Genomic DNA, 27,357 nt, shown 5'->3' on the forward strand with positions numbered 1-27,357 from the left:
AGGGGGTTCGACGCTTAACGTTATCCCATCTAGCTATATTAGTGGTCGACGCCTAACGTCACCCCATCTAGCTTTTTTAGTGGTCGACGCCTAACGTCAGCCCATCTAGCTATATTAGGAGGTTGACGCTTAACTTCAGCCCATCGAGCTATATTAGGGGGGTCGACGCTTAACGTCATCCCATCTAGCTATATTAGGGGGTTCGACGCTTAACGTTATCCCATCTAGCTATATTAGTGGTCGACGCCTAACGTTATCCCATCTAGCTATATTAGTGGTCGACGCCTAACGTCAGCCCATCTAGCTATATTAGGAGGTTGACGCTTAACTTCAGCCCATCGAGCTATATTAGGGGGTTCGACGCTTAACGTCATCCCATCTAGCTATATTAGGAGGTTGACGCTTAACGTCATCCCATCTAGCTATATTAGGAGGTTGACGCTTAACTTCAGCCCATCGAGCTATATTAGGGGGGTCGACGCTTAACGTCATCCCATCTAGCTATATTAGGGGGTTCGACGCTTAACGTTATCCCATCTAGCTATATTAGTGGTCGACGCCTAACGTTATCCCATCTAGCTATATTAGTGGTCGACGCCTAACGTCAGCCCATCTAGCTTTTTTAGTGGTCGACGCTTAACGTCCACCCATCTAGCTTTATTAGGGGGTCGACGCCTAACGTCAGATAACAGTGAATTTGTCCTTCCGTCAGGTTATTTACCCTGTTATACAGCGTCAGTTGCCCAGTTGGGGGCAAACTCGGGGAAGATTTGCTTTTTCCAACATTGCTTGTAATTCTCTCGGAGTGAGGATGGCGCTGAAAAGGATCCACAAGGTAACGGGCTCACTAGGTTGCTTTAGTGAAAACCAAAAAAAACGTTCGTTAGCTCGATTGTTGATGTACGTCGTTAGCTATCGCTAGTTAACGTTTTTAATGATGGCTAAAGTTAGCTATAGCTAGCTAACGCCCCGTTCCCATATCCAAATAGTATTTTGTCTTTCCATCTGTACCATCGGTTTGTTGACACTAGACTGGCTAACTCGTTAGGTAGTATGTAGCTACCTAGCTAGTACCATATGTATTACTAGTTATTTGGGTGTCAAACTACTGATTTCAGCACCTAAAGAATAGCCTGTAATTTATACATTATGATTTTTTTTTGTTGATACAATCTAGTTAAGGGGACGTCTAGCTATCGTTAGGGGGACGTCTAGCTAACGTTAGGGGGACGTCTAGCTATCGTTAGGGGGACGTCTAGCTAACGTTAGGGGGACGTCTAGCTAACGTTAAGGAACGTCTAGCTATCGTTAGGGGGACGTCTAGCTAACGTTAAGGGACGTCTAGCTAACATTAGGGGACGTCTAGCTAATGTTAAGGGACGTCTAGCTAACATTAGGGGAATTTCAGTCGTCGTTGTTGTTGTGCTGCCAGCTAGATGTTAGCTGAACGGTAGATAGCCATCACAACCAGACCTAGTTAACAGTTACCGGTAACGAAACGTTAGTAAAATGTACATGTAAGAGACGGGGTAACTAGCTAGGTGGATAAAACGTTAGCTAGGTGGGTCACTAACAATGTAACTGAATATAAATGTGTGTATCTAATTCTTGTACTCTTATCTGAACCTGCTCCTCTATAAGCCACTAGCCAGCGACACATCAGCCGTTTTGATGAGGTTGGGCCATTGATATCCCAATGGAGAGTCCCCTGGGGTGGGTTTGGGGGGGCACATGAATACAGGCATCACTGGTTATCACTCACTGTTACACATCAGCAGGTGTAGTTAACGGTTCATATTTGATTTAAAGTCATTTTAAAACAGTGTTAAAGGGGCTTAAATTAAGTTACATAAATACAACATAGGTAATGCCACACAAACTCCGTGGTCGCTGGTTGTTTGGACGTACTGCGTTGGAGGCGGCTTATGGTAGAGAAATTAACATTAAATGATCAGGTAACAGCTCTGGTGGACATTCCTGGAGACAGCATTCCAGTTGTACGCTCCCTCAACTTGATTGGACTGTAGCATTGTGTGCATTTCATTTCCCCCCAGCTGCAAAGAGCTGCAGTTAGTTCCAGAATCGGTGGCAAGATGTTAGTCCCAAATATTCCCAAAACTAAATGCATTGTATTTAGGACTAAACCCTAATAAACCTCAACAAAATCTTGTTATTGAACAAATTGAGGTGACTAAACTGCTTGGAGTAACCCTGGATTGTAAGCTGTCATGGTCAAAACATATTGATACAACAGTATCAGTATCAGTGTGCTGCTCTGCCTTAATAAATTCCCAGTCTGGCCATCAAACCATCACGGTCACCTAATAATCCCCAGTTTCCAATTGGCTCATTCATCCCCCTCCTCTCCCCTGTAACTATTCCCCAGGTCGTTGCTGCAAATGAGAACGTGTTCTCAGTCAATTTACCTGGTAAAATAACGAATAAATAAAAAAATAACACTATCAACAAGGCGGGTCCTACAGGCCCTAGTTTTGTCGCACCTAGGCTACTGTTCAGTCGTGTGGTCAGGTGCCACAAAGAGGGACTTAAGAAAATTGCAATTGCCTCAGGACAGCACAGCTGGCCCTTAAAAGTACACAGAGAGATAACATGAATAATATGCATGTCAATCTCTCCTGGCTCAAAGTAGAAGAGATTGAAGTCATCACTACTTTTTTTTTGTAAGAAGTGTTGACAAGCTGAATGCACAGAGCTGTCTGTTTTTAAAATGCTAGCATACAGCTCAAGACACCCATGCATACCCCACGAGACATGCCATCAGAGATCTCTTCACAGTCCCCAAGCTAGAACAGACTATGGGAGGCGCACAGTACTACATAGAGCCATGGTTACATGGAATTCTATTCCACAGTACTACATAGAACCATGACTACATGGAATTATATTCCACAGTACTACATAGAGCCATGACTACATGGAATTCTATTCCACAGTACTACATAGAACCATGGCTACATGGAATTCTATTCCACAGTACTACATAGAGCCATGGTTACATGGAATTCTATTCCACAGTACTACATAGAGCCATGACTACATGGAATTCTATTCCACAGTACTACATAGAGCCATGGTTACATGGAATTCTATTCCACAGTACTACATAGAACCATGGCTACATGGAATTCTATTCCACAGTACTACATAGAACCATGGCTACATGGAATTCTATTCCACAGTACTACATAGAACCATGGCTACATGGAATTCTATTCCACAGTACTACATAGAACCATGGCTACATGGAATTCTATTCCACAGTACTACATAGAGCCATGGCTACATGGAATTCTATTCCACAGTACTACATAGAGCCATGGCTACATGGAACTCTATTCCACAGTACTACATAGAGCCATGACTACATGGAACTCTATTCCACAGTACTACATAGAGCCATGACTACATGGAACTCTATTCCACAGTACTACATAGAGCCATGGCTACATGGAACTCTATTCCACAGTACTACATAGAGCCAAGACCACATGGAACTCTATTCCACAGTACTACATAGAGCCATGACTACATGGAACTCTATTCCACAGTACTACATAGAGCCATGACTACATGGAACTCTATTCCACAGTACTACATAGAGCCATGACCACATGGAACTCTATTCCACAGTACTACGTAGAGCCATGACTACATGGAACTCTATTCCACAGTACTACGTAGAGCCATGACTACATGGAACTCTATTCCACAGTACTACATAGAGCCATGACTACATGGAACTTTATTCCACAGTACTACATAGAGCCATGACTACATGGAACTCTATTCCACAGTACTACATAGAGCCATGACTACATGGAACTCTATTCCACAGTACTACGTAGAGCCATGACTACATGGAACTCTATTCCACAGTACTACATAGAGCCATGACTACATGGAACTCTATTCCACAGTACTACATAGAGCCAAGACCACATGGAACTCTATTCCACAGTACTACATAGAGCCATGACTACATGGAACTCTATTCCACAGTACTACATAGAACCATGACCACATGGAACTCTATTCCACAGTACTACATAGAGCCATGACTACATGGAACTCTATTCCACAGTACTACATAGAGCCATGACTACCTGGAACTCTATTCCACAATACTACATAGAACCATGACTACATGGAATTCTATTCCACAGTACTACATAGAGCCATGACTACATGGAATTCTATTCCACAGTACTACATAGAACCATGGCTACATGGAATTCTATTCCACAGTACTACATAGAGCCATGACTACATGGAATTCTATTCCACAGTACTACATAGAACCATGGCTACATGGAACTCTATTCCACAGTACTACATAGAGCCATGACTACATGGAATTCTATTCCACAGTACTACATAGAGCCATGACTACCTGGAATTCTATTCCACAGTACTACATAGAACCATGGCTACATGGAATTCTATTCCACAGTACTACATAGAACCATGACTACATGGAATTCTATTCCACAGTACTACATAGAGCCATGACTACCTGGAATTCTATTCCACAGTACTACATAGAACCATGGCTACATGGAATTCTATTCCACAGTACTACATAGAGCCATGACTACATGGAATTCTATTCCACAGTACTACATAGAGCCATGACTACATGGAACTCTATTCCACAGTACTACATAGAGCCATGACTACATGGAATTCTATTCCACAGTACTACATAGAGCCATGACTACATGGAATTCTATTCCACAGTACTACATAGAGCCATGACTACATGGAACTCTATTCCACATCAAAATATATAAAAAACTGGTATAAATGCACCTTATGGAACAGCTGTGACTGTGAAGAGACCCACACACACAGGTACATACATACACATACATTGTAGTATTGCTATATGGTGGTATTATACATGTTGTATTGTAGATATGTAGTGGTGTAATAATGTCATCTGATCTACCGTGTTTGGACCCCAGGAAGAGTAGCTGATGTCTTGGCAGGAACTAATGGGGATCCATAATAAACCCCAGGAAGAGTAGCTGCTGCCTTGCAGGAACTAATGGGGATCCATAATAAACCCCAGGAAGAGTAGCTGCTGCCATGGCAGGAACTAATGGGGATCCATAATAAACCCCAGGAAGAGTAGCTGCTGTCTTGGCAGGACCTAATGGGGATCCATAATAAACCCCAGGAAGAGTAGCTGCTGCCATGGCAGGAACTAATGGGGATCCATAATAAACCCCAGGAAGAGTAGCTGCTGCCTTGGCAGGAACTAATGGGGATCCATAATAAACCCCAGGAAGAGTAGCTGCTGCCATGGCAGGAACTAATGGGGATCCATAATAAACCCCAGGAAGAGTAGCTGCTGTCTTGGCAGGACCTAATGGGGATCCATAATAAACCCCAGGAAGAGTAGCTGCTGCCATGGCAGGAACTAATGGGGATCCATAATAAACCCCAGGAAGAGTAGCTGCCTTGGCAGGAACTAATGGGGATCCATAATAAACCGCAGGAAGAGTAGCTGCTGCCTTGGCAGGAACTAATGGGGATCCATAATAAACCCCAGGAAGAGTAGCTGCTGCCTTGGCAGGACCTAATGGGGATCCATAATAAACCCCAGGAAGAGTAGCTGCTGTCTTGGCAGGACCTAATGGGGATCCATAACAAACCCCAGGAAGAGTAGCTGCTGCCATGGCAGGAACTAATGGGGATCCATAATAAACCCCAGGAAGAGTAGCTGCCTTGGCAGGAACTAATGGGGATCCATAATAAACCCCAGGAAGAGTAGCTGCTGCCTTGGCAGGACCTAATGGGGATCCATAATAAACCCCAGGAAGAGTAGCTGCTGCCATGGCAGGAACTAATGGGGATCCATAATAAACCCCAGGAAGAGTAGCTGCTGTCTTGGCAGGAACTAATGGGGATCCATAATAAACCCCAGGAAGAGTAGCTGCTGTCTTGGCAGGAACTAATGGGGATCCATAATAAACCACAGGAAGAGTAGCTGCTGTCTTTGCAGGAACTAATGGGGATCCATAATAAACCCCCAGGAAGAGTAGCTGCTGTCTTGGCAGGAACTAATGGGGATCCATAATAAACCCCAGGAAGAGTAGCTGCTTTCTTGGCACTAACTAATGGGGATCCATAATAAACCCCAGGAAGAGTAGCTGCTGCCTTGGCAGGAACTAATGGGGATCCATAATAAACCCCAGGAAGAGTAGCTGCTGTCTTGGCAGGAACTAATGGGGATCCATAATAAACCACAGGAAGAGTAGCTGCTGTCTTGGCAGGAACTAATGGGGATCCATAATAAACCCCAGGAAGAGTAGCTGCTGCCTTGGCAGGAACTAATGGGGATCCATAATAAACCACAGGAAGAGTAGCTGCTGTCTTGGCAGGAACTAATGGGGATCCATAATAAACCCCAGGAAGAGTAGCTGCTGCCTTGGCAGGAACTAATGGGGATCCATAATAAACCCCAGGAAGAGTAGCTGCTGCCTTGGCAGGAACTTACGGGGATAAGTTCCTGCCAATAAAGTTAGTGCTAATAAATGCAAATTGTCATGCTGAGACAGGAAACGGCCTTCACCAAACTGTTCCCACAATGCTGTAGCGTTAAGATGTCCCTTCATTGTAACTAAAGTGTCAAGCCCGCATCTGCCAAACTCAGATTCATCCTTTCGACTGCCAGGTGGTGAAGTGTGATTCATCACTCCAGAGAACACGTTTCCACTGCTCCAGAGTCCAATGGCAGCAAGCTTTTACAACCCTTCAACAGTGTAGGTACAGCAATAGGTTGTCTTGGATGGCCATGACTAGACTGCAGTGTAGGTACAGCAATAGGTTGTCTTGGATGGCCATGACTAGACTGCAGTGTAGGTACAGCAATAGGTTGTCTTGGATGGCCATGACTAGACTGCAGTGTAGGTACAGCAATAGGTTGTCTTGGATGGCCATGACTAGACTGCAGTGTAGGTACAGCAATAGTTGTCTAGGATGGCCATGACTAAGCTGCAGTGTAGGTACAGCAATAGTTGTCTAGGATGGCCATGACTACAGTATGTAAACATTATTAATAGGGGCAGCAGGTAACCTAGTGGTTAGAGCTTTGGGCCAGTAACCGAAAGGTTGGTGGATCGAATCTCCAAGCTGACAAGGTAAAAATCTGTCTTTCTGCCCCTGAACAAGGCAGTTTAACCCACTGTTCCCCGGTAGGCCGTCATTTTAAATACGAATTTGTTCTTAACTGACTTGCCTAGTTAAATGAAGGTTACATTTTTTTATTTATTAACAGAGCTGTCCCCAACTAAAACATTTTGGTAGACCAATGACCAAATGTTCTTTAGAACAATTGATTGGTCATAATTTTCTATCATGTATTTTTCCATATTTACACACATCCTATGTGTTTTAATCCAATCAACTATATGCACTGAGGTTGTCTGATGCTTTAAGCACACTGTTTGATTAAATAATTAAGACACACAAATGACTAGAGGGAGTCTGACCCGCAATTGATTTGATTGGGCCTGTGGGTCTGGCTCAGACTTGCTGCACCATGTTAAAAAGGACTGCTAGTGACCAGCACCCATTGTCTCCGTCTCTCCTCCCTGCTGCAGCGACCACCACATTAACACTTGGATGTTATCGCGCTGAAGCTGCAACATACCTTTTCAGTCAGAAATGGCTGTAATTATCATCCTGAAATCCCTCATTTGTTTAGGAAAAACATTCCGTCAACCCCGACTCTCTTCACGTGTAACGTATGCGTCACATGCCCGTGATCAATAGGGCCTGACCTATAGCCTATCATAATCGTATCAATACATTTGTTATAACAAACTCTGAACATCGTAACATTTTGTTACCTTACAGATTGGTTAAATTGTTTGCGACATGTTGTGGTCGGTGCTCACGGAATCAGTAGGCTATTAAACAAACACTCAAAACAGAAGCAGGTTCTGTCATCTTTCATACAGAGCTTTCAGAAAGCAGTCAGACCCCTTTGGGCTTTTCCCCATTTTGTTACCTTACATTCTTATTCTAAAATGGATTGTGTCAAGGCACAGATCTGTTGAAGGCACAGACAGACGAATGGATTGTGTCAAGGCACAGATCTGTTGAAGGCAGAGTCAGACAAATGGATTGTGTCAAGGCACAGCTCTGTTGAAGGCAGAGTCTGACAAATGGATTGTGTCAAGGCACAGCTCTGTTGAAGGCAGAGTCTGACAAATGGATTCTGACAAATTGTCAGACGGTTCTGTCTGCTACCGCACGGCAAGTGGTACCGCAACGCCAAGTCGAGGTCCTGCTGCTACTCGCTGTTTATTATCTATGCATGGTCACTTTATCCCTACCGTCATGTACATATTGGCTCAACTAATAGTCTCCACATTGACTCTGTACCGGTACCCCCTGTATATAGCCTCCACATTGACTCTGTACCGGTACCCCCTGTATATAGCCTCCACATTGACTCTGTACCGGTACCCCCTGTATATAGCCTCCATATTGACTCTGTACTGTAATAACCTGTATATAGCCTCCACATTGACTCTGTACCGGTACCCCCTGTATATAGCCTCCACATTGACTCTGTACCGGTACCCCCCTGTATATAGTCTCCACATTGACCCTGTACCAGTACCCCCTGTATATAGCCTCCACATTGACTCTGTACCAGTAGCCCCTGTATATAGCCTCCACATTGACTCTGTACCGGTACCCCCTGTATATAGCATCCACATTGACTCTGTACCGGTACCCCCTGTATATAGCCTCCACATTGACCCTGTACCGGTACCCCCTGTATATAGCCTCCATATTGACTCTGTACTGTAATAACCTGTATATAGCCTCCACATTGACTCTGTACCAGTACCCCCCTGTATATAGTCTCCACATTGACCCTGTACCGGTACCCCCTGTATATAGCCTCCACATTGACTCTGTACCGGTACCCCCTGTATATAGTCTCCACATTGACTCTGTACCGGTACCCCCTGTATATAGTCTCCACATTGACTCTGTACCGGTATCCCCTGTATATAGCCTCCACATTGACTCTGTACTGGTACCCCCTGTATATAGCCTCCACATTGACTCTGTACCGTAACACCATGTATATAGCCTCCACATTGACTCTGTACCGTAACACCATGTATATAGCCTCCACATTGACTCAGTACCGGTACCCCCTGTATATAGCCTCCACATTGACTCTGTACCGTAACATCCTGTATATAGCCTCCACATTGACTCTGTACCGGTACCCCCTGTATATAGCCTCCACATTGACTCTGTACCAGTACCTCCTGTATATAGTCTCCACATTGACTCTGTACCGGTACCCCCTGTATATAGCCTCCACATTGACTCCGTACCGGTACCCCCTGTATATAGCCTCCACATTGACTCTGTACCAGTATCCCCTGTATATAGACTCCACATTGACTCTGTACCGTAACACCCTGTATATAGCCTCCACATTGACTCTGTACCGGTACCCCCTGTATATAGCCTCCACATTGACTCTGTACCAGTACCCCCTGTATATAGCCTCCACATTGACTCTGTACCGGTACTCCCTGTATATAGCCTCCACATTGACTCTGTACCGGTACCCCCTGTATATAAACATTGCACCATCTCTACAGTGAAGCGTGGTGGCAGCATCATGCTGTGGGGATGTTTTTCAGTGGTAGGGACTGGGAGACTAGTCAGGATTGAGGGAAAGATGAACGGAGAAAAGTACAGATCTCCTTGATGAAAACCTGGTCAGGACCTCAGACTGGGATGAAGGTTCATCTTCCAACAGGACAATGACCCTAAGAACACAGCCAAGACAATGCAGGAGTGACTTTGGGACAAGTCTCTGAATGTCCTTGTGTGGCCCAGCCAGAGCCCGGACTTGAAGCCAATCTACTGTCTCTTGATAGACCTGAAAATAGCTGTGCAGCGACGCTCCCCATCCAACCTGACAGATCTTGAGAGGATCTGCAGAGAAGAATGGAAGAAACTCCCCAAATACAGGTGTGCCAAACTTGTAGCGTCATACCCAAGAAGACTCGAGGCTGTAATCGCTTTTTTTTTTAAATTGCGCGTGTTTGTAAAACCCTGTTTCTGGCTGTAACGTAACAAAATGTGGTCTGAATACTTTCCAAATGCATTGTATATATGGATGATTTCTAAAGCCAGGCACATTTAACAGTTAGGCTGTTGATTCTAGACTTCATTCATTTGGTGTCCTCTCTCCTCAGTTTTCTTAGACAGTTAAAAGTCGTGTTTTCTCATCTCCTAACTCCGCTGCTTCCTCCATCACATTGTTGTCAACAGTCAAAATGGTGGTTGGCTTTGCACTGCTCTACTGTTGACCAGGACCCATAGGGTAGTGCTCTACTGTTGACCAGGACCCATAGGGTAGTGTACTACTGTTGACCAGGACCCATAGGGTAGTGTACTACTGTTGACCAGGACCCATAGGCTAGTGTACTACTGTTGACCAGGGCCCATAGGGTAGTGTACTACTGTTGACCAGGACCCATAGGGTAGTGTACTACTGTTGACCAGGACCCATAGCTAGGACCCATAGGGTAGTGTACTACTGTTGACCAGGGCCCATAGGGTAGTGTACTACTGTTGACCAGGGCCCATAGGGTAGTGTACTACTGTTGACCAGGGCCCATAGGGTAGTGTACTACTGTTGACCAGGCCCCATAGGGTAGTGTACTACTGTTGACCAGGACCCATAGCTAGGACCCATAGGGTAGTGAACTACTGTTGACCAGGACCCATAGGGTAGTGTACTACTGTTGACCAGGACCCATAGCTAGGACCCATAGGGTAGTGAACTACTGTTGACCAGGACCCATAGGGTAGTGAACTACTGTTGACCAGGACCCATAGGGTAGTGTAGTAATGTTGACCAGGTCCCATAGGGTAGTGCTCTACTGTTGACCAGGACCCATAGGGTAGTGCTCTACTGTTGACCAGGTCCCATAGGGTACTGTACTACTGTTGACCAGGACTCAAAGGGTAGTGTACTACTGTTGACCAGGGTCTATAGGGTAGTGTACTACTGTTGACCAGGGCCCATAGGGCAGTGTACTACTGTTGACCAGGACCCATAGGGTAGTGTACTACTGTTGACCAGGACCCATAGGGTAGTGCTCTACTGTTGACCAGGGCCCATAGGGTAGTGTACTACTGTTGACCAGGACCCATAGGGTAGTGTACTACTGTTGACCAGGACCCATAGGGTAGTGTACTACTGTTGACCAGGGCCCATAGGTCTGTTTTCTGTAAATGTGAACAGCACAACAACTTTCCGTCATGGTAGAGGTCATGGTAGAGGTCATGGTATGCTTTACCTCATTGTATAGGTGGTGTTGAATGACCGTCTGACTGGTTCTTGGAGAAATGGCATCTTCCTTTCACAAGAACACCCAGTTGGGTTGTATTCACTACTAGTATGCACCAAATGGAAGAAAACAAACAGCAACGAGGAGGGACTACCTGAACTTTCAAATACAAAACACTTGTTTTCCTTTTGCCAAACGTTTTGCTACTGAGTATGTAGTAGGTGTAGGCTACTTTGGGCTGATAGCCTGTCACTGGGATTATAGTCTGTCACTGGGTTTATAGCCTGTCACTGGGTTTATAGCCTGTCACTGGGATTATAGCCTGTCACTGGGCTGATAGCCTGTCACTGGGCTGATAGCCTGTCACTGGGCTGATAGCCTGTCACTGGGCTGATAGCCTGTCACTGGGATTATAGGCTGTCACTGGGCTGATAGCCTGTCACTGGGCTGATAGCCTGTCACTGGGCTGATAGGCTGTCATTCATTCTTCTTTGTTCTCAGACTGGAGCTCACCGTGTTGCTTTAATCATTCAAAATGTCTGCCTCTGGTTTAGAGCTAAGTGTTCCTGGTCTCTCTTGTTGCTTGGTTTAGAGCTAAGTGTTCCTGGTCTCTCTTGTTGATTGGTTTAGAGCTAAGTGTTCCTGGTCTCTCTTGTTGATTGGTTTAGAGCTAAGTGTTCCTGGTCTCTCTTGTTGATTGGTTTAGAGCTAAGTGTTCCTGGTCTCTCTTGTTGATTGGTTTAGAGCTAAGTGTTCCTGGTCTCTCTTGTTGCTTGGTTTAGAGCTCAGTGTTCCTGGTCTCTCTTGTTGCTTGGTTTAGAGCTCAGTGTTCCTGGTCTCTCTTGTTGCTTGGTTTAGAGCTCAGTGTTCCTGGTCTCTCTTGTTGCTTGGTTTAGAGCTAAGTGTTCCTGGTCTCTCTTGTTGCTTGGTTTAGAGCTAAGTGTTCCTGGTCTCTCTTGTTGCTTGGTTTAGAGCTAAGTGTTCCTGGTCTCTCTTGTTGATTGGTTTAGAGCTAAGTGTTCCTGGTCTCTCTTGTTGCTTGGTTTAGAGCTAAGTGTTCCTGGTCTCTCTTGTTGCTTGGTTTAGAGCTAAGTGTTCCTGGTCTCTCTTGTTGATTGGTTTAGAGCTAAGTGTTCCTGGTCTCTCTTGTTGCTTGGTTTAGAGCTAAGTGTTCCTGGTCTCTCTTGTTGATTGGTTTAGAGCTAAGTGTTCCTGGTCTCTCTTGTTGCTTGGTTTAGAGCTAAGTGTTCCTGGTCTCTCTTGTTGATTGGTTTAGAGCTAAGTGTTCCTGGTCTCTCTTGTTGATTGGTTTAGAGCTAAGTGTTCCTGGTCTCTCTTGTTGCTTGGTTTAGAGCTAAGTGTTCCTGGTCTCTCTTGTTGCTTGGTTTAGAGCTAAGTGTTCCTGGTCTCTCTTGTTGCTTGGTTTAGAGCTAAGTGTTCCTGGTCTCTCTTGTTGCTTGGTTTAGAGCTAAGTGTTCCTGGTCTCTCTTGTTGCTTGGTTTAGAGCTAAGTGTTCCTGGTCTCTCTTGTTGATTGGTTTAGAGCTAAGTGTTCCTGGTCTCTCTTATTCCATTGCAGGAGCTGAATGATCTGGCTCGTGACCCTCCAGCACAGTGCTCAGCAGGACCAGTGGGAGATGACAGTAGGTGTCTTAGACTTTATCATTTTATGGAACTGTTGAAGGCAGTTATTCTTCATCTTGGTCCTGGAGAACCAAAGGGCTGAATATTTTAGTTTTTTGCCCAAAAGCACTAATACACCTGATCAAAGGTGCGTTAAGAAACACTGGTTAAAGATTTACAATGACCCTGAATGTGCACTAACTCTCCTTCTCCCCCTCTCCTTCCGCCAGTGTTTCACTGGCAAGCCACGATCATGGGACCTGTGAGTACCAGTCACGTATCCCACTAGAACGGGAGAACTCTAAAGTCTTGAATGTCTGTTTTGACGAAGGTATAACATTTTCCTGGACGTACAGGTGGTTGGATCAGTCGTCATGACAGACGTTCTTTCTCTCCTTTCAGAATGACAGTCCATATCAGGGGGGCGTTTTCTTCCTCACCATTCATTTCCCCACAGACTATCCTTTCAAACCCCCTAAGGTAAGGGTCCATGTCCCTTCACATAGGTTTGGAAAGGGGCTCGTTCCTAAGTCCCTGTCAGTGGTTACACTTAGGGACATTTTTATTGTTCTGGACTGCAGCCTCGTGATGCTGCATGTAGTTAATGTTGTGTGGTAGGAGGGGGTGATTTACTAGTTAATGTGTGGTAGGAGGTGTGATTTACTAGTTAATGTGTGGTAGGAGGGGTGATTTACTAGTTAATGTGTGGTAGGAGGGGTGATTTACTAGTTAATGTGTGGTAGGAGGGGTGATTTACTAGTTAATGTGTGGTAGGAGGGGTGATTTACTAGTTAATGTGTGGTAGGAGGGGTGATTTACTAGTTAATGTGTGGTAGGAGGGGTGATTTACTAGTTAATGTGTGGTAGGAGGGGTGATTTACTAGTTAATGTGTGGTAGGAGGGGTGATTTACTAGTTAATGTTGTGTGGTAGGAGTGGTGATTTACTAGTTAATGTTGTGTGGTAGGAGTGGTGATTTACTAGTTAATGTGTGGTAGGAGGGGTGATTTACTAGTTAATGTGTGGTAGGAGGGCTGATTTACTAGTTAATGTGTGGTAGGAGGGGGTGATTTACTAGTTAATGTTGTGTGGTAGGAGGGGGTGATTTACTAGTTAATGTTGTGTGGTAGGAGTGGTGATTTACTAGTTAATGTGTGGTAGGAGGGGTGATTTACTAGTTAATGTGTGGTAGGAAGGGGTGATTTACTAGTTAATGTGTGGTAGGAAGGGGTGATTTACTAGTTAATGTGTGGTAGGAGGGGTGATTTACTAGTTAATGTTGTGTGGTAGGAGGGGTGATTTACTAGTTAATGTTGTGTGGTAGGAGGGGTGATTTACTAGTTAATGTTGTGTGGTAGGAGGGGTGATTTACTAGTTAATGTGTGGTAGGAGGGGTGATTTACTAGTTAATGTGTGGTAGGAGGGGTGATTTACTAGTTAATGTGTGGTAGGAGGGGTGATTTACTAGTTAATGTGTGGTAGGAGGGGTGATTTACTAGTTAATGTGTGGTAGGAGGGGTGATTTACTAGTTAATGTTGTGTGGTAGGAGGGGTGATTTACTAGTTAATGTGTGGTAGGAGGGGTGATTTACTAGTTAATATGTGGTAGGAGGGGTGATTTACTAGTTAATATGTGGTAGGAAGGGGTGATTTACTAGTTAATGTGTGGTAGGAGGGGTGATTTACTAGTTAATGTGTGGTAGGAGGGGTGATTTACTAGTTAATGTGTGGTAGGAGGGGTGATTTACTAGTTAATGTGTGGTAGGAGGGGTGATTTACTAGTTAATGTTTGGTAGGAGAGGTGATTTACTAGTTAATGTGTGGTAGGAGGGGTGATTTACTAGTTAATGTGTGGTAGGAGGGGTGATTTACTAGTTAATGTTGTGTGGTAGGAGGGGTGATTTACTAGTTAATATGTGGTAGGAGGGGTGATTTACTAGTTAATGTGTGGTAGGAAGGGGTGATTTACTAGTTAATATGTGGTAGGAAGGGGTGATTTACTAGTTAATATGTGGTAGGAGGGGTGATTTACTAGTTAATATGTGGGAGGAGGGGTGATTTACTAGTTAATATGTGGTAGGAAGGGGTGATTTACTAGTTAATGTTGTGTGGTAGGAGGGGTGATTTACTAGTTAATGTGTGGTAGGAGGGGTGATTTACTAATTAATGTGTTGTAGGAGGGGTGATTTACTAGTTAATGTTGTGTGGTAGGAGGGGGTGATTTACTAGTTAATGTGTGGTAGGAGGGGTGATTTACTAGTTAATATGTGGTAGGAGGGGTGATTTACTAGTTAATGTGTGGTAGGAGGGGTGATTTACTAGTTAATGTGTGGTAGGAGGGGTGATTTACTAGTTAATATGTGGTAGGAAGGGGTGATTTACTAGTTAATGTGTGGTAGGAGGGGTGATTTACTAGTTTATGTGATAGGAGGGGTGATTTACTAGTTAATATGTGGTAGGAGTGGTGATTTACTAGTTAATGTGTGGTAGGAGGGGTGATTTACTAGTTAATGTGTGGTAGGAGGGGTGATTTACTAGTTAATGTGTGGTAGGAGGGGTGATTTACTAGTTAATGTTGTGTGGTAGGAGGGGTGATTTACTAGTTAATGTGTGGTAGGAGGGGTGATTTACTAGTTAATGTGTGGTAGGAAGGGGTGATTTACTAGTTAATGTATGGTAGGAGAGGTGATTTACTAGTTAATGTGTGGTAGGAGAGGTGATTTACTAGTTAATGTGTGGTAGGAGGGGTGATTTACTAGTTAATGTGTGGTAGGAGAGGTGATTTACTAGTTAATGTGTGGTAGGAGGGGTGATTTACTAGTTAATGTGTGGTAGGAGGGGTGATTTACTAGTTAATGTTGTGTGGTAGGAGGGGTGATTTACTAGTTAATATGTGGTAGGAGGGGTGATTTACTAGTTAATGTGTGGTAGGAAGGGGTGATTTACTAGTTAATATGTGGTAGGAAGGGGTGATTTACTAGTTAATATTTGGGTAGGAGGGGTGATTTACTAGTTAATATGTGGGAGGAGGGGTGATTTACTAGTTAATATGTGGTAGGAAGGGGTGATTTACTAGTTAATGTTGTGTGGTAGGAGGGGTGATTTACTAGTTAATGTGTGGTAGGAGGGGTGATTTACTAGTTAATGTGTGGTAGGAGGGGTGATTTACTAGTTAATATGTGGTAGGAAGGGGTGATTTACTAGTTAATGTGTGGTAGGAGGGGTGATTTACTAGTTTATGTGATAGGAGGGGTGATTTACTAGTTAATATGTGGTAGGAAGGGGTGATTTACTAGTTAATGTGTGGTAGGAGGGGTGATTTACTAGTTAATGTGTGGTAGGAGGGGTGATTTACTAGTTAATGTGTGGTAGGAGGGGTGATTTACTAGTTAATGTGTGGTAGGAGGGGTGATTTACTAGTTAATGTGTGGTAGGAAGGGGTGATTTACTAGTTAATGTGTGGTAGGAGGGGTGATTTACTAGTTAATGTGTGGTAGGAGGGGTGATTTACTAGTTAATGTGTGGTAGGAGGGGTGATTTACTAGTTAATGTGTGGTAGGAGGGGTGATTTACTAGTTAATGTGTGGTAGGAGGGGTGATTTACTAGTTAATGTTGTGTGGTAGGAGGGGTGATTTACTAGTTAATATGTGGTAGGAGGGGTGATTTACTAGTTAATGTGTGGTAGGAAGGGGTGATGTACTAGTTAATATGTGGTAGGAAGGGGTGATGTACTAGTTAATGTGTGGTAGGAGGGGTGATTTACTAGTTAATGTGTGGTAGGAGGGGTGATTTACTAGTTAATGTGTGGTAGGAGGGGTGATTTACTAGTTAATGTGTGGTAGGAGGGGTGATTTACTAGTTAATGTGTGGTAGGAGGGGTGATTTACTAGTTAATGTGTGGTAGGAGGGGTGATTTACTAGTTAATGTTGTGTGGTAGGAGGGGTGATTTACTAGTTAATATGTGGTAGGAGGGGTGATTTACTAGTTAATGTGTGGTAGGAAGGGGTGATTTACTAGTTAATATGTGGTAGGAAGGGGTGATTTACTAGTTAATATGTGGTAGGAGGGGTGATTTACTAGTTAATATGTGGTAGGAAGGGGTGATTTACTAGTTAATGTTGTGTGGTAGGAGGGGTGATTTACTAATTAATGTGTTGTAGGAGGGGTGATTTACTAGTTAATGTTGTGTGGTAGGAGGGGTGATTTACTAGTTAATGTGTGGTAGGAGGGGTGATTTACTAGTTAATGTGTGGTAGGAGGGGTGATTTACTAGTTAATATGTGGTAGGAAGGGGTGATTTACTAGTTAATGTGTGGTAGGAGGGGTGATTTACTAGTTTATGTGATAGGAGGGGTGATTTACTAGTTAATATGTGGTAGGAAGGGGTGATTTACTAGTTAATGTGTGGTAGGAGGGGTGATTTACTAGTTAATGTGTGGTAGGAGAGGTGATTTACTAGTTAATGTGTGGTAGGAGGGGTGATTTACTAGTTAATGTGTGGTAGGAGGGGTGATTTACTAGTTAATGTTGTGTGGTAGGAGGGGTGATTTACTAGTTAATATGTGGTAGGAGGGGTGATTTACTAGTTAATGTGTGGTAGGAAGGGGTGATTTACTAGTTAATATGTGGTAGGAAGGGGTGATTTACTAGTTAATATTTGGGTAGGAGGGGTGATTTACTAGTTAATATGTGGGAGGAGGGGTGATTTACTAGTTAATATGTGGTAGGAAGGGGTGATTTACTAGTTAATGTTGTGTGGTAGGAGGGGTGATTTACTAGTTAATGTGTGGTAGGAGGGGTGATTTACTAGTTAATGTGTGGTAGGAGGGGTGATTTACTAGTTAATATGTGGTAGGAAGGGGTGATTTACTAGTTAATGTGTGGTAGGAGGGGTGATTTACTAGTTTATGTGATAGGAGGGGTGATTTACTAGTTAATATGTGGTAGGAAGGGGTGATTTACTAGTTAATGTGTGGTAGGAGGGGTGATTTACTAGTTAATGTTGTGTGGTAGGAAGGGGTGATTTACTAGTTAATGTGTGGTAGGAAGGGGTGATTTACTAGTTAATGTGTGGTAGGAGGGGTGATTTACTAGTTAATGTGTGGTAGGAGGGGTGATTTACTAGTTAATGTGTGGTAGGAGGGGTGATTTACTAGTTAATGTGTGGTAGGAGGGGTGATTTACTAGTTAATGTGTGGTAGGAGGGGTGATTTACTAGTTAATGTTGTGTGATAGGAGGGGTGATTTACTAGTTAATGTGTGGTAGGAGGGGTGATTTACTAGTTAATGTGTGGTAGGAGGGGTGATTTACTAGTTAATGTGTGGTAGGAGGGGTGATTTACTAGTTAATGTGTGGTAGGAGGGGTGATTTACTAGTTAATGTTGTGTGATAGGAGGGGTGATTTACTAGTTAATGTGTGGTAGCAGGGGTGATTTACTAGTTAATGTGTGGTAGGAGGGGGTGATTTACTAGTTAATGTGTGGTAGGAGGGGTGATTTACTAGTTAATGTGTGGTAGGAGGGGTGATTTACTAGTTAATGTGTGGTAGGAGGGGTGATTTACTAGTTAATGTTGTGTGGTAGGAGGGGTGATTTACTAGTTAATGTGTGGTAGGAGGGGTGATTTACTAGTTAATGTGTGGTAGGAGGGGTGATTTACTAGTTAATGTGTGGTAGGAGGGGTGATTTACTAGTTAATGTTGTGTGGTAGGAGGGGGTGATTTACTAGTTAATGTGTGGTAGGAGGGGTGATTTACTAGTTAATGTGTGGTAGGAGGGGGTGATTTACTAGTTAATGTGTGGTAGGAAGGGGTGATTTACTAGTTAATGTGTGGTAGGAAGGGTGATTTACTAGTTAATGTGTGGTAGGAGGGGTGATTTACTAGTTAATGTGTGGTAGGAAGGGTGATTTACTAGTTAATGTGTGGTAGGAGGGGTGATTTACTAGTTAATGTTGTGTGGTAGGAGGGGGTGATTTACTAGTTAATGTGTGGTAGGAGGGGTGATTTACTAGTTAATGTGTGGTAGGAGGGGGTGATTTACTAGTTAATGTGTGGTAGGAGGGGTGATTTACTAGTTAATGTGTGGTAGGAGGGGTGATTTACTAGTTAATGTTGTGTGGTAGGAGGGGGTGATTTACTAGTTAATGTGTGGTAGGAGGGGTGATTTACTAGTTAATGTGTGGTAGGAGGGGTGATTTACTAGTTAATGTGTGGTAGGAGGGGTGATTTACTAGTTAATGTGTGGTAGGAAGGGTGATTTACTAGTTAATGTGTGGTAGGAAGGGTGATTTACTAGTTAATGTGTGGTAGGAGGGGTGATTTACTAGTTAATGTGTGGTAGGAGGGGTGATTTACTAGTTAATGTGTGGTAGGAAGGGGTGATTTACTAGTTAATGTGTGGTAGGAGGGGTGATTTACTAGTTAATGTGTGGTAGGAGGGGTGATTTACTAGTTAATGTGTGGTAGGAAGGGGTGATTTACTAGTTAATGTGTGGTAGGAGGGGTGATTTACTAGTTAATGTGTGGTAGGAGAGGTGATTTACTAGTTAATGTGTGGTAGGAGGGGTGATTTACTAGTTAATGTGTGGTAGGAGGGGTGATTTACTAGTTAATGTGTGGTAGGAGGGGGTGATTTACTAGTTAATGTGTGGTAGGAGGGGTGATTTACTAGTTAATGTGTGGTAGGGAGGGGTGATTTACTAGTTAATGTGTGGTAGGAGGGGTGATTTACTAGTTAATGTGTGGTAGGAGGGGTGATTTACTAGTTAATGTGTGGTAGGAGGGGTGATTTACTAGTTAATGTGTGGTAGGAGGGATGATTTACTAGTTAATGTTGTGTGGTAGGAAGGGGTGATTTACTAGTTAATGTGTGGTAGGAGGGGTGATTTACTAGTTAATGTGTGGTAGGAGGGGTGATTTACTAGTTAATGTGTGGTAGGAGGGATGATTTACTAGTTAATGTTGTGTGGTAGGAAGGGGTGATTTACTAGTTAATGTGTGGTAGGAGGGGTGATTTACTAGTTAATGTTGTGTGGTAGGAGGGGTGATTTACTAGTTAATGTGTGGTAGGAGGGGTGATTTACTAGTTAATGTGTGGTAGGAGGGGTGATTTACTAGTTAATGTGTGGTAGGAGGGGTGATTTACTAGTTAATGTGTGGTAGGAGGGATGATTTACTAGTTAATGTTGTGTGGTAGGAAGGGGTGATTTACTAGTTAATGTGTGGTAGGAGGGGTGATTTACTAGTTAATGTTGTGTGGTAGGAGGGGTGATTTACTAGTTAGTGTGTGGTAGGAAGGGGTGATTTACTAGTTAATGTGTGGTAGGAGGGGTGATTTACTAGTTAATGTGTGGTAGAGGGGGTGATTTACTAGTTAATATGTGGTATGAGGGGTGATTTACTAGTTAATGTGTGGTAGGAGGGGTGATTTACTAGTTAATGTGTGGTAGGAGGGGTGATTTACTAGTTAATGTGTGGTAGGAGGGGTGATTTACTAGTTAATATGTGGTAGGAGGGGTGATTTACTAGTTAATGTGTGGTAGGAGGGGTGATTTACTAGTTAATGTGTGGTAGGAGGGGTGATTTACTAAATGTCTCTCTCTCTCCCCCAGTTAGCGTTTACCACAAGAATTTACCACCCCAATATTAACAGTAACGGCAGTATCTGTTTGGATATTCTCCGATCACAGTGGTCGCCGGCTTTAACCATTTCTAAAGGTGAGTTAGGACCACTCTGTGAAGGACAGATTCACTGAAGGTGCATTATGGGGCAGTTTACCGGACACAGATTAAGCCTGGTCTCGGACTACAAAGTTATTTCAATGAAGATTGTGGAGATGTTTTCTACAATGTTTAATGTGCCTCTGTGTGTGTGTGTATCATAAGAAATCAGACGTCACTACATCACATGGCCTAGATGTCTACGTGAGAGTCGTCTGTAATGGGGATCCAATCCCCCCCATTGCTCCCGTTCCCAGTTACACTGCTGAGAAACGGGGTTTCTAACTCTTGTAACTGTCTTCCTCTGCAGTTCTGCTCTCCATTTGCTCCCTGTTATGTGATCCCAACCCAGACGACCCTCTAGTACCAGAGATCGCACGCATCTATAAAGCAGATAGTGACAAGTAAGTATCCTGTACTGCCGTCTGTTGGAGACATCCCTTCAGTGTCATTTTATATACTGCAGATGTCAGGACATTTTTCATTCTGTATAACCCAGTGAAAATACGTTATTTTCAACATGTTTTTTTGGCTCACTGGGAAGTTGATAAACATAACATGTTCCTGTCTGCTTTCAGTCGGGGACCTGTACACACGATCATTGTCTACAGCCGAGACAAAGCAAAATAATGTCCCGTGTCTCTTACGAAGCCACTCCTTCGTTGCCCGGGCGGTGTGTTTGGGATCATTGTCATGCTGAAAGACCCAGCCACGTTTAATCTTCAATGCCCTTGCTGATGTAAGGAGGTTTTCGCTCAAAATCTCACGATACATGGCCCCATTCATTCTTTCCTTTACACGGATCAGTCGTCCTGGTCCCTTTGCAGAAAAACAGCCCCAAAGCATTATGTTTCCACCCCCATGCTTCACAGTAGATATGGTGTTCTTTGGATGCAACTCAGCATTCTTTGTCCTCCAAACACGACGAGTTGAGTTTTTACCAAAAAGTTATATTTTGGTTTCATCTGACCGTATGACATTCTCCCAATCTTCTTCTGGATCATCCAAATGCTCTCTAGCAAACTTCAGACGGGCCTGGACATGTACTGGCTTAAGCAGGGGGACACGTCTGGCACTGCAGGATTTGAGTCCCTGGCGGCGTAGTGTGTTACTGATGGTAGGCTTTGTTACTTTGGTCCCAGCTCTCTGCAGGTCAATCACTAGGTCCCCTCGTGTGGTTCTGGGATTTTCACCGTTCTTGTGATCATTTTGACCCCACGGGGTGAGATCTTGCGTGGAGCCCCAGATCGAGGGAGATTATCAGTGGTCTTGTATGTCTTCCATTTCCTAATAATTGCTCCCACAGTTGATTTCTTCAAACCAAGCTGCTTACCTTTTGCAGATTCAGTCTTCCCAGCCTGGTGCAGGTCTACAATTTTGTTTCTGGTGTCCTTTGACAGCTCTTTGGTCTTGGCCATAGTGGAGTTTGGAGTGTGACTGAGGTTGTGGACAGGTGTCTTTTATACTGATAACAAGTTCAAACAGGTGCCATTAATACAGGTAACGAGTGGAGGACAGAGGAGCCTCTTAAAGAAGAAGTTACAGGTCTGTGAGAGCCAGAAATCTTGCTTGTTTGTAGGTGACCAAATACTTATTTTCCACCATAATTTGCAAATAAATTCATTAAAAATCCTACAATGTGATTTTCTGGATTTGTTTTCTCATTTTATCTGTCATAGTTGATGAAAATTACAGGCCTCTCTCATCTTTTTAAGTGGGAGAACTTGCACAATTGTTGGCTGACTAAATACTATTTTGCCCCTCTGTATATATATTTAACATTTATTTAACCTGGCAAGTCAGTTAAGAACAAATTCTTATTTACAGTGACTGTCTACCCTGGCCAAACCCTCCCCTAACCCGGACGGCGCTGGGCCAATTGTGCGCTGCCCTATGGGATTCCCGATCGCGGCCGGTTGTGATACAGCCTGGGATCGAACCAGGGTCTGTAGTGATGCCTCATTTAGGCAGATTACCTTGACATTCTTGTGCGCAGGCACTATGGTGTCCTGCTTGAAACATGTAGGTCTTACAGACTCGGTCAGGGACGTAGGGATCCGCAGGGACGTTCCCCTGGCAGACCAGGATCCGTAGGGACGTTCCCCTGGCAGACCAGGATCCGTAGGTACGTTCCCCTGGCAGACCAGGATCCGCAGGGACGTTCCCCTGGCAGACCAGGATCCGTAGGGACGTTCCCCTGGCAGACCAGGATCCGCAGGGACGTTCCCCTGGCAGACCAGGATCCGCAGGGACGTTCCCCTGGCAGACCAGGATCCGCAGGGACGTTCCCCTGGCAGACCAGGATCCGCAGGGACGTTCCCCTGGCAGACCAGGATCCGTAGGGACGTTCCCCTGGCAGACCAGGATCCGCAGGGACGTTCCCCTGGCAGACCAGGATCCGCAGGGACGTTCCCCTGGCAGACCAGGATCCGCAGGGACGTTCCCCTGGCAGACCAGGATCCGCAGGGACGTTCCCCTGGCAGACCAGGATCCGCAGGGACGTTCCCCTGGCAGACCAGGATCCGCAGGGACGTTCCCCTGGCAGACCAGGATCCGCAGGGACGTTCCCCTGGCAGACCAGGAAACATGGTGACTGTACCCTAGTACGGCTTTGGTGAAAAGTAGTGCAGCCGATAGGGTGCCGTTTGGGAAGCTGCCTCTATTGTTTTTGTTTGTTTTCCCTCTTACAGATACAGCAGAATAGCAAGAGAATGGACGCAGAAATACGCCATGTGATGACTGGTCTGAACGGATCATCGGAAGGAGAACGTCGTTGTAGCTGGAGTCAACTTTAATTGCTTGTTTTCATTATTTTGTTCATTTTGTTATTGAATTAGACTCATTTTGCCCCCATTTTCACTCCTTCATTTATGTGCTATTAAAAAGATAGTGTTTGTTGCTCGGACAGTCAACGTGTGTACTAGTTTAATTTAAGTGCGGGAAAAAACACAACATTTTAATGTAAGTCTTTCATGGGTTCTGAACTCTTCATGTTGAGCATGCAACAACAGTATACGGCCGTGCCGACTGGCCTTTTGGTTATCAGACTAAACCACTAGACTGCGTTCCATCCATGTTGTTCTGAGGACGTTGAAGACACCTGACCAAACCGGACAGACGTGTCTCTTCAGGATACACCAACTGGTGTGTGATGTTGTTGGCTGTGTCTGAAATGGCAGTCTATTCCCTATATACACTACTTTTAACCAGAGATTTTCTAGGGGAATATCCCTGTGGATCCTGTTCTACTAGGGGAATATCCCTGTGGATCCTGGTCTACTAGGGGAATATCCCTGTGGATCCCGGTCTACTAGGGGAATATCCTGGTCTACTATGGGAATATCCCGGTCTACTAGGGGAATATCCCTGTGGATCCTGGTCTACTTGAGGAATATCCCTGTGGATCCCGGTCTACTAGGGGAATATCCCTGTGGATCCCGGTCTACTTGGGGAATATCCCTGTGGATCCCGGTCTACTAGGGGAATATCCTGGTCTACTAGGGGAATATCCCTGTGGATCCTGGTCTTCTAGGGAAATATCCTGGTCTACTAGGAGAATATCCTGGTCTACTAGGGGAATATCCCTGTGGATCCCGGTCTACTAGGGGAATATCCTGGTCCACTAGGGGAATATCCCTGTGGATCCCGGTCTTCTAGGGGTGGATCTCGGTCTACTAGGGGAATATCCTGGTCTACTAGGGGAATATCCCTGTGGATCCCGGTCTACTAGGGGAATATCCCTGTGGATCCCGGTCTACTAGGGGTGGATCCCGGTCTACTTGGGGAATATCCTGGTCTACTAGGGGAATATCCCTGTGGATCCCGGTCTTCTAGGGGAATATCCTGGTCTACTAGGGGAATATCCTGGTCTACTAGGGGAATATCCCTGTGGATCCCGGTCTACTAGGGGAATATCCTGGTCTACTAGGGGAATATCCCTGTGGATCCCGGTCTACTAGGGGAATATCCTGGTCTACTAAGGGAATATTCCTGTGGATCCTGGTCTACTAGGGGAATATCCCTGTGGATCCCGGTTTACTAGGGGAATATCCCTGTGGATCCTGGTCTACTAGGGGAATATCCCTGTGGATCCCGGTCTACTAGGGGAATATCCCTGTGGATCCCGGTCTACTAGGGGAATATCCCTGTGGATCCCGGTCTACTAGGGGAATATCCCTGTGGATCCTGATCTACTAGGGGAATATCCCTGTGGATCCCGGTCTACTAGGGGAATATCCCTGTGGATCCCGGTCTACTAGGGGAATATCCCTGTGGATCCTGGTCTACTAGGGGAATATCCCTGTGGATCCCGGTCTACTAGGGGAATATCCCTGTGGATCCCGGTCTACTAGGGGAATATCCCTGTGGATCCCGGTCTACTAGGGGAATATCCCTGTGGATCCCGGTCTACTAGCGGAATATCCCTGTGGATCCCGGTCTACTAGGGGAATATCCCTGTGGATCCCGGTCTACTAGGGGAATATCCCTGTGGATCCCGGTCTACTAGGGGAATATCCCTGTGGATCCCGGTTTACTAGGGGAATATCCCTGTGGATCCCGGTCTACTAGGGGAATATCCCTGTGGATCCCGGTCTACTAGGGGAATATCCCTGTGGATCCTGATCTACTAGGGGAATATCCCTGTGGATCCCGGTCTACTAGGGGAATATCCCTGTGGATCCCGGTCTACTAGGGGAATATCCCTGTGGATCCTGGTCTACTAGGGGAATATCCCTGTGGATCCCGGTCTACTAGGGGAATATCCCTGTGGATCCCGGTCTACTAGGGGAATATCCCTGTGGATCCCGGTCTACTAGGGGAATATCCCTGTGGATCCCGGTCTACTAGGGGAATATCCCTGTGGATCCCGGTCTACTAGGGGAATATCCCTGTGGATCCCGGTCTACTAGGGGAATATCCCTGTGGATCCCGGTCTACTAGGGGAATATCCCTGTGGATCCCGGTCTACTAGGGGAATATCCCTGTGGATATCGGTCTACTAGGGGAATATCCCTGTGGATATCGGTCTACTAGGGGAATATCCCTGTGGATCCCGGTCTACTAGGGGAATATCCCTGTGGATCCCGGTCTACTAGGGGAATATCCCTGTGGATCCCGGTCTACTAGGGGAATATCCCTGTGGATCCCGGTCTACTAGGGGAATATCCCTGTGGATCCCGGTCTACTAGGGGAATATCCCTGTGGATCCCGGTCTACTAGGGGAATATCCCTGTGGATATCGGTCTACTAGGGGAATATCCCTGTGGATCCTGGTCTACTAGGGGAATATCCCTGTGGATCCCGGTCTACTAGGGGAATATCCCTGTGGATCCCGGTCTACTAGGGGAATATCCCTGTGGATCCCGGTCTACTAGGGGAATATCCCGGGCTACTAGGGGAATATCCCTGTGGATCCCGGTCTTCTAGGGGAATATCCCTGTGGATCCCGGTCTAAAGTAGTGCATTTTATCAAGAATTTGATGCCATTTCGATGGCAAGCAGTGTTATGCTTTTTAATATTGTTTGCGACACATGGGCCTGAGAGGAATATTTACCGCCTCGTATCCAAATGTGTGAACAGACAAACAAACGCTGCTCGGTATGTCAACAAACAGCAACAAACAAACAAAAGAAATGTAATGTATTTTATGCATGTTATAGGAATAGGTTGGATGTTACCCATAGGAAGTGGCTACAAAGAGCAAATGGGGAAATTATTCAATGAAAGCTTTCTATCTTTGATGATGATTGTTTTTTTTTTTTTTTTAAGTTGAGAGCTTATAGTTAGGTCACCTACCTAAACACTGTCTTGTAGCCCTGAGACGCGACGCAGAGCTATTGGTTCAACTATCTACTGGTGCCTCTGGTCGTCTTGGTTTTTTTGTTGTTGAGTTTCCCCTTCAATAAAGGTAAATCATAAACACTTTCTAGGTTCTTATCCATTTTATTGTTGGCTACTGTAAATGTTCTACGTACTTGTGTTTTGATCTGTTGAGTTTATAATGTAGTGATTAAAGGGTAGGTCCAGGATTCTGTGCAATAAAGGTTCAGACCTCTTGGCACTCTGTTTTGGGGGCCACGGGTGGAAAAGAAGACTACCGGGATACTATGATAGTGGCAGCATATTGAGTTGGATAAAGTAATGGTTATGGCTGTTTTAACGTACTGTATATTAATGACTTTTAAAAAAAATCAATAGTTGTATTCTTTTATCAATAATTACATTTTTCATATAAAAAAATGTTATCAATGATTTGAATTTTTGAAAAGTGATAATTTCATTTTTTATATAAAAAAATCAAATAATGACCATGGGGTGGGATTGCATTTGCATGCTCCTTCCTACATACAGTGACTCGAAAGTCTACACCCACCTTGCACAGCCTTCACATTTTTCTGCCTTAAAATACACGAGACAATTATTGATATAAAAAAATATATTATTGATATAAAAAAATATTTGTTTATAAACACAAATTAGAATTATTAATATTTTTTTTTAAACATTTTGTATCAAGCTATTTTTTATATATATTTTTTTTTTAATGATTTATATCAATAATGTCATTATCAATGTCATTTTTTTTCCATTATCGATATCAAAAATGTCATTATCATTACCGAGAATTGTGCGACAAACAAAA

At 44.4% G+C, this 27,357-nt stretch overlaps 1 protein-coding gene across 1 annotated transcript; it reads left to right on the top strand.

Annotated features, from left to right (window-relative positions):
• Window positions 1-553: 553 nt before the first annotated feature.
• LOC110498306 (ubiquitin-conjugating enzyme E2 D2) lies at window positions 554-26,639 on the top strand. Its single transcript, XM_036955409.1, has 7 exons — window positions 554-835; window positions 12,948-13,011; window positions 13,222-13,253; window positions 13,394-13,471; window positions 20,605-20,710; window positions 21,024-21,117; window positions 23,404-26,639. The coding sequence occupies exons 1-7, from the start codon at window positions 812-814 to the stop codon at window positions 23,447-23,449; spliced, it is 444 nt and encodes a 147-aa protein (XP_036811304.1). The 5' UTR covers window positions 554-811; the 3' UTR covers window positions 23,450-26,639.
• Window positions 26,640-27,357: the final 718 nt, after the last annotated feature.

The sequence above is a fragment of the Oncorhynchus mykiss genome, chromosome 19 (genome assembly GCF_013265735.2).
Source record: "Oncorhynchus mykiss isolate Arlee chromosome 19, USDA_OmykA_1.1, whole genome shotgun sequence".
Classification (NCBI taxonomy): Eukaryota; Metazoa; Chordata; class Actinopteri; order Salmoniformes; family Salmonidae; genus Oncorhynchus; species Oncorhynchus mykiss.

Coding starts and splice junctions, on each gene's coding strand:
- LOC110498306 (XM_036955409.1), top strand. CDS start 812: ATGGCGCTGAAAAGGATCCACAAG. Junction 836..12,947: donor CGCTGAAAAGGATCCACAAG/GTAACGGGCTCA, acceptor ATTCCATTGCAG/GAGCTGAATGATCTGGCTCG. Junction 13,012..13,221: donor AGGACCAGTGGGAGATGACA/GTAGGTGTCTTA, acceptor TCCTTCCGCCAG/TGTTTCACTGGCAAGCCACG.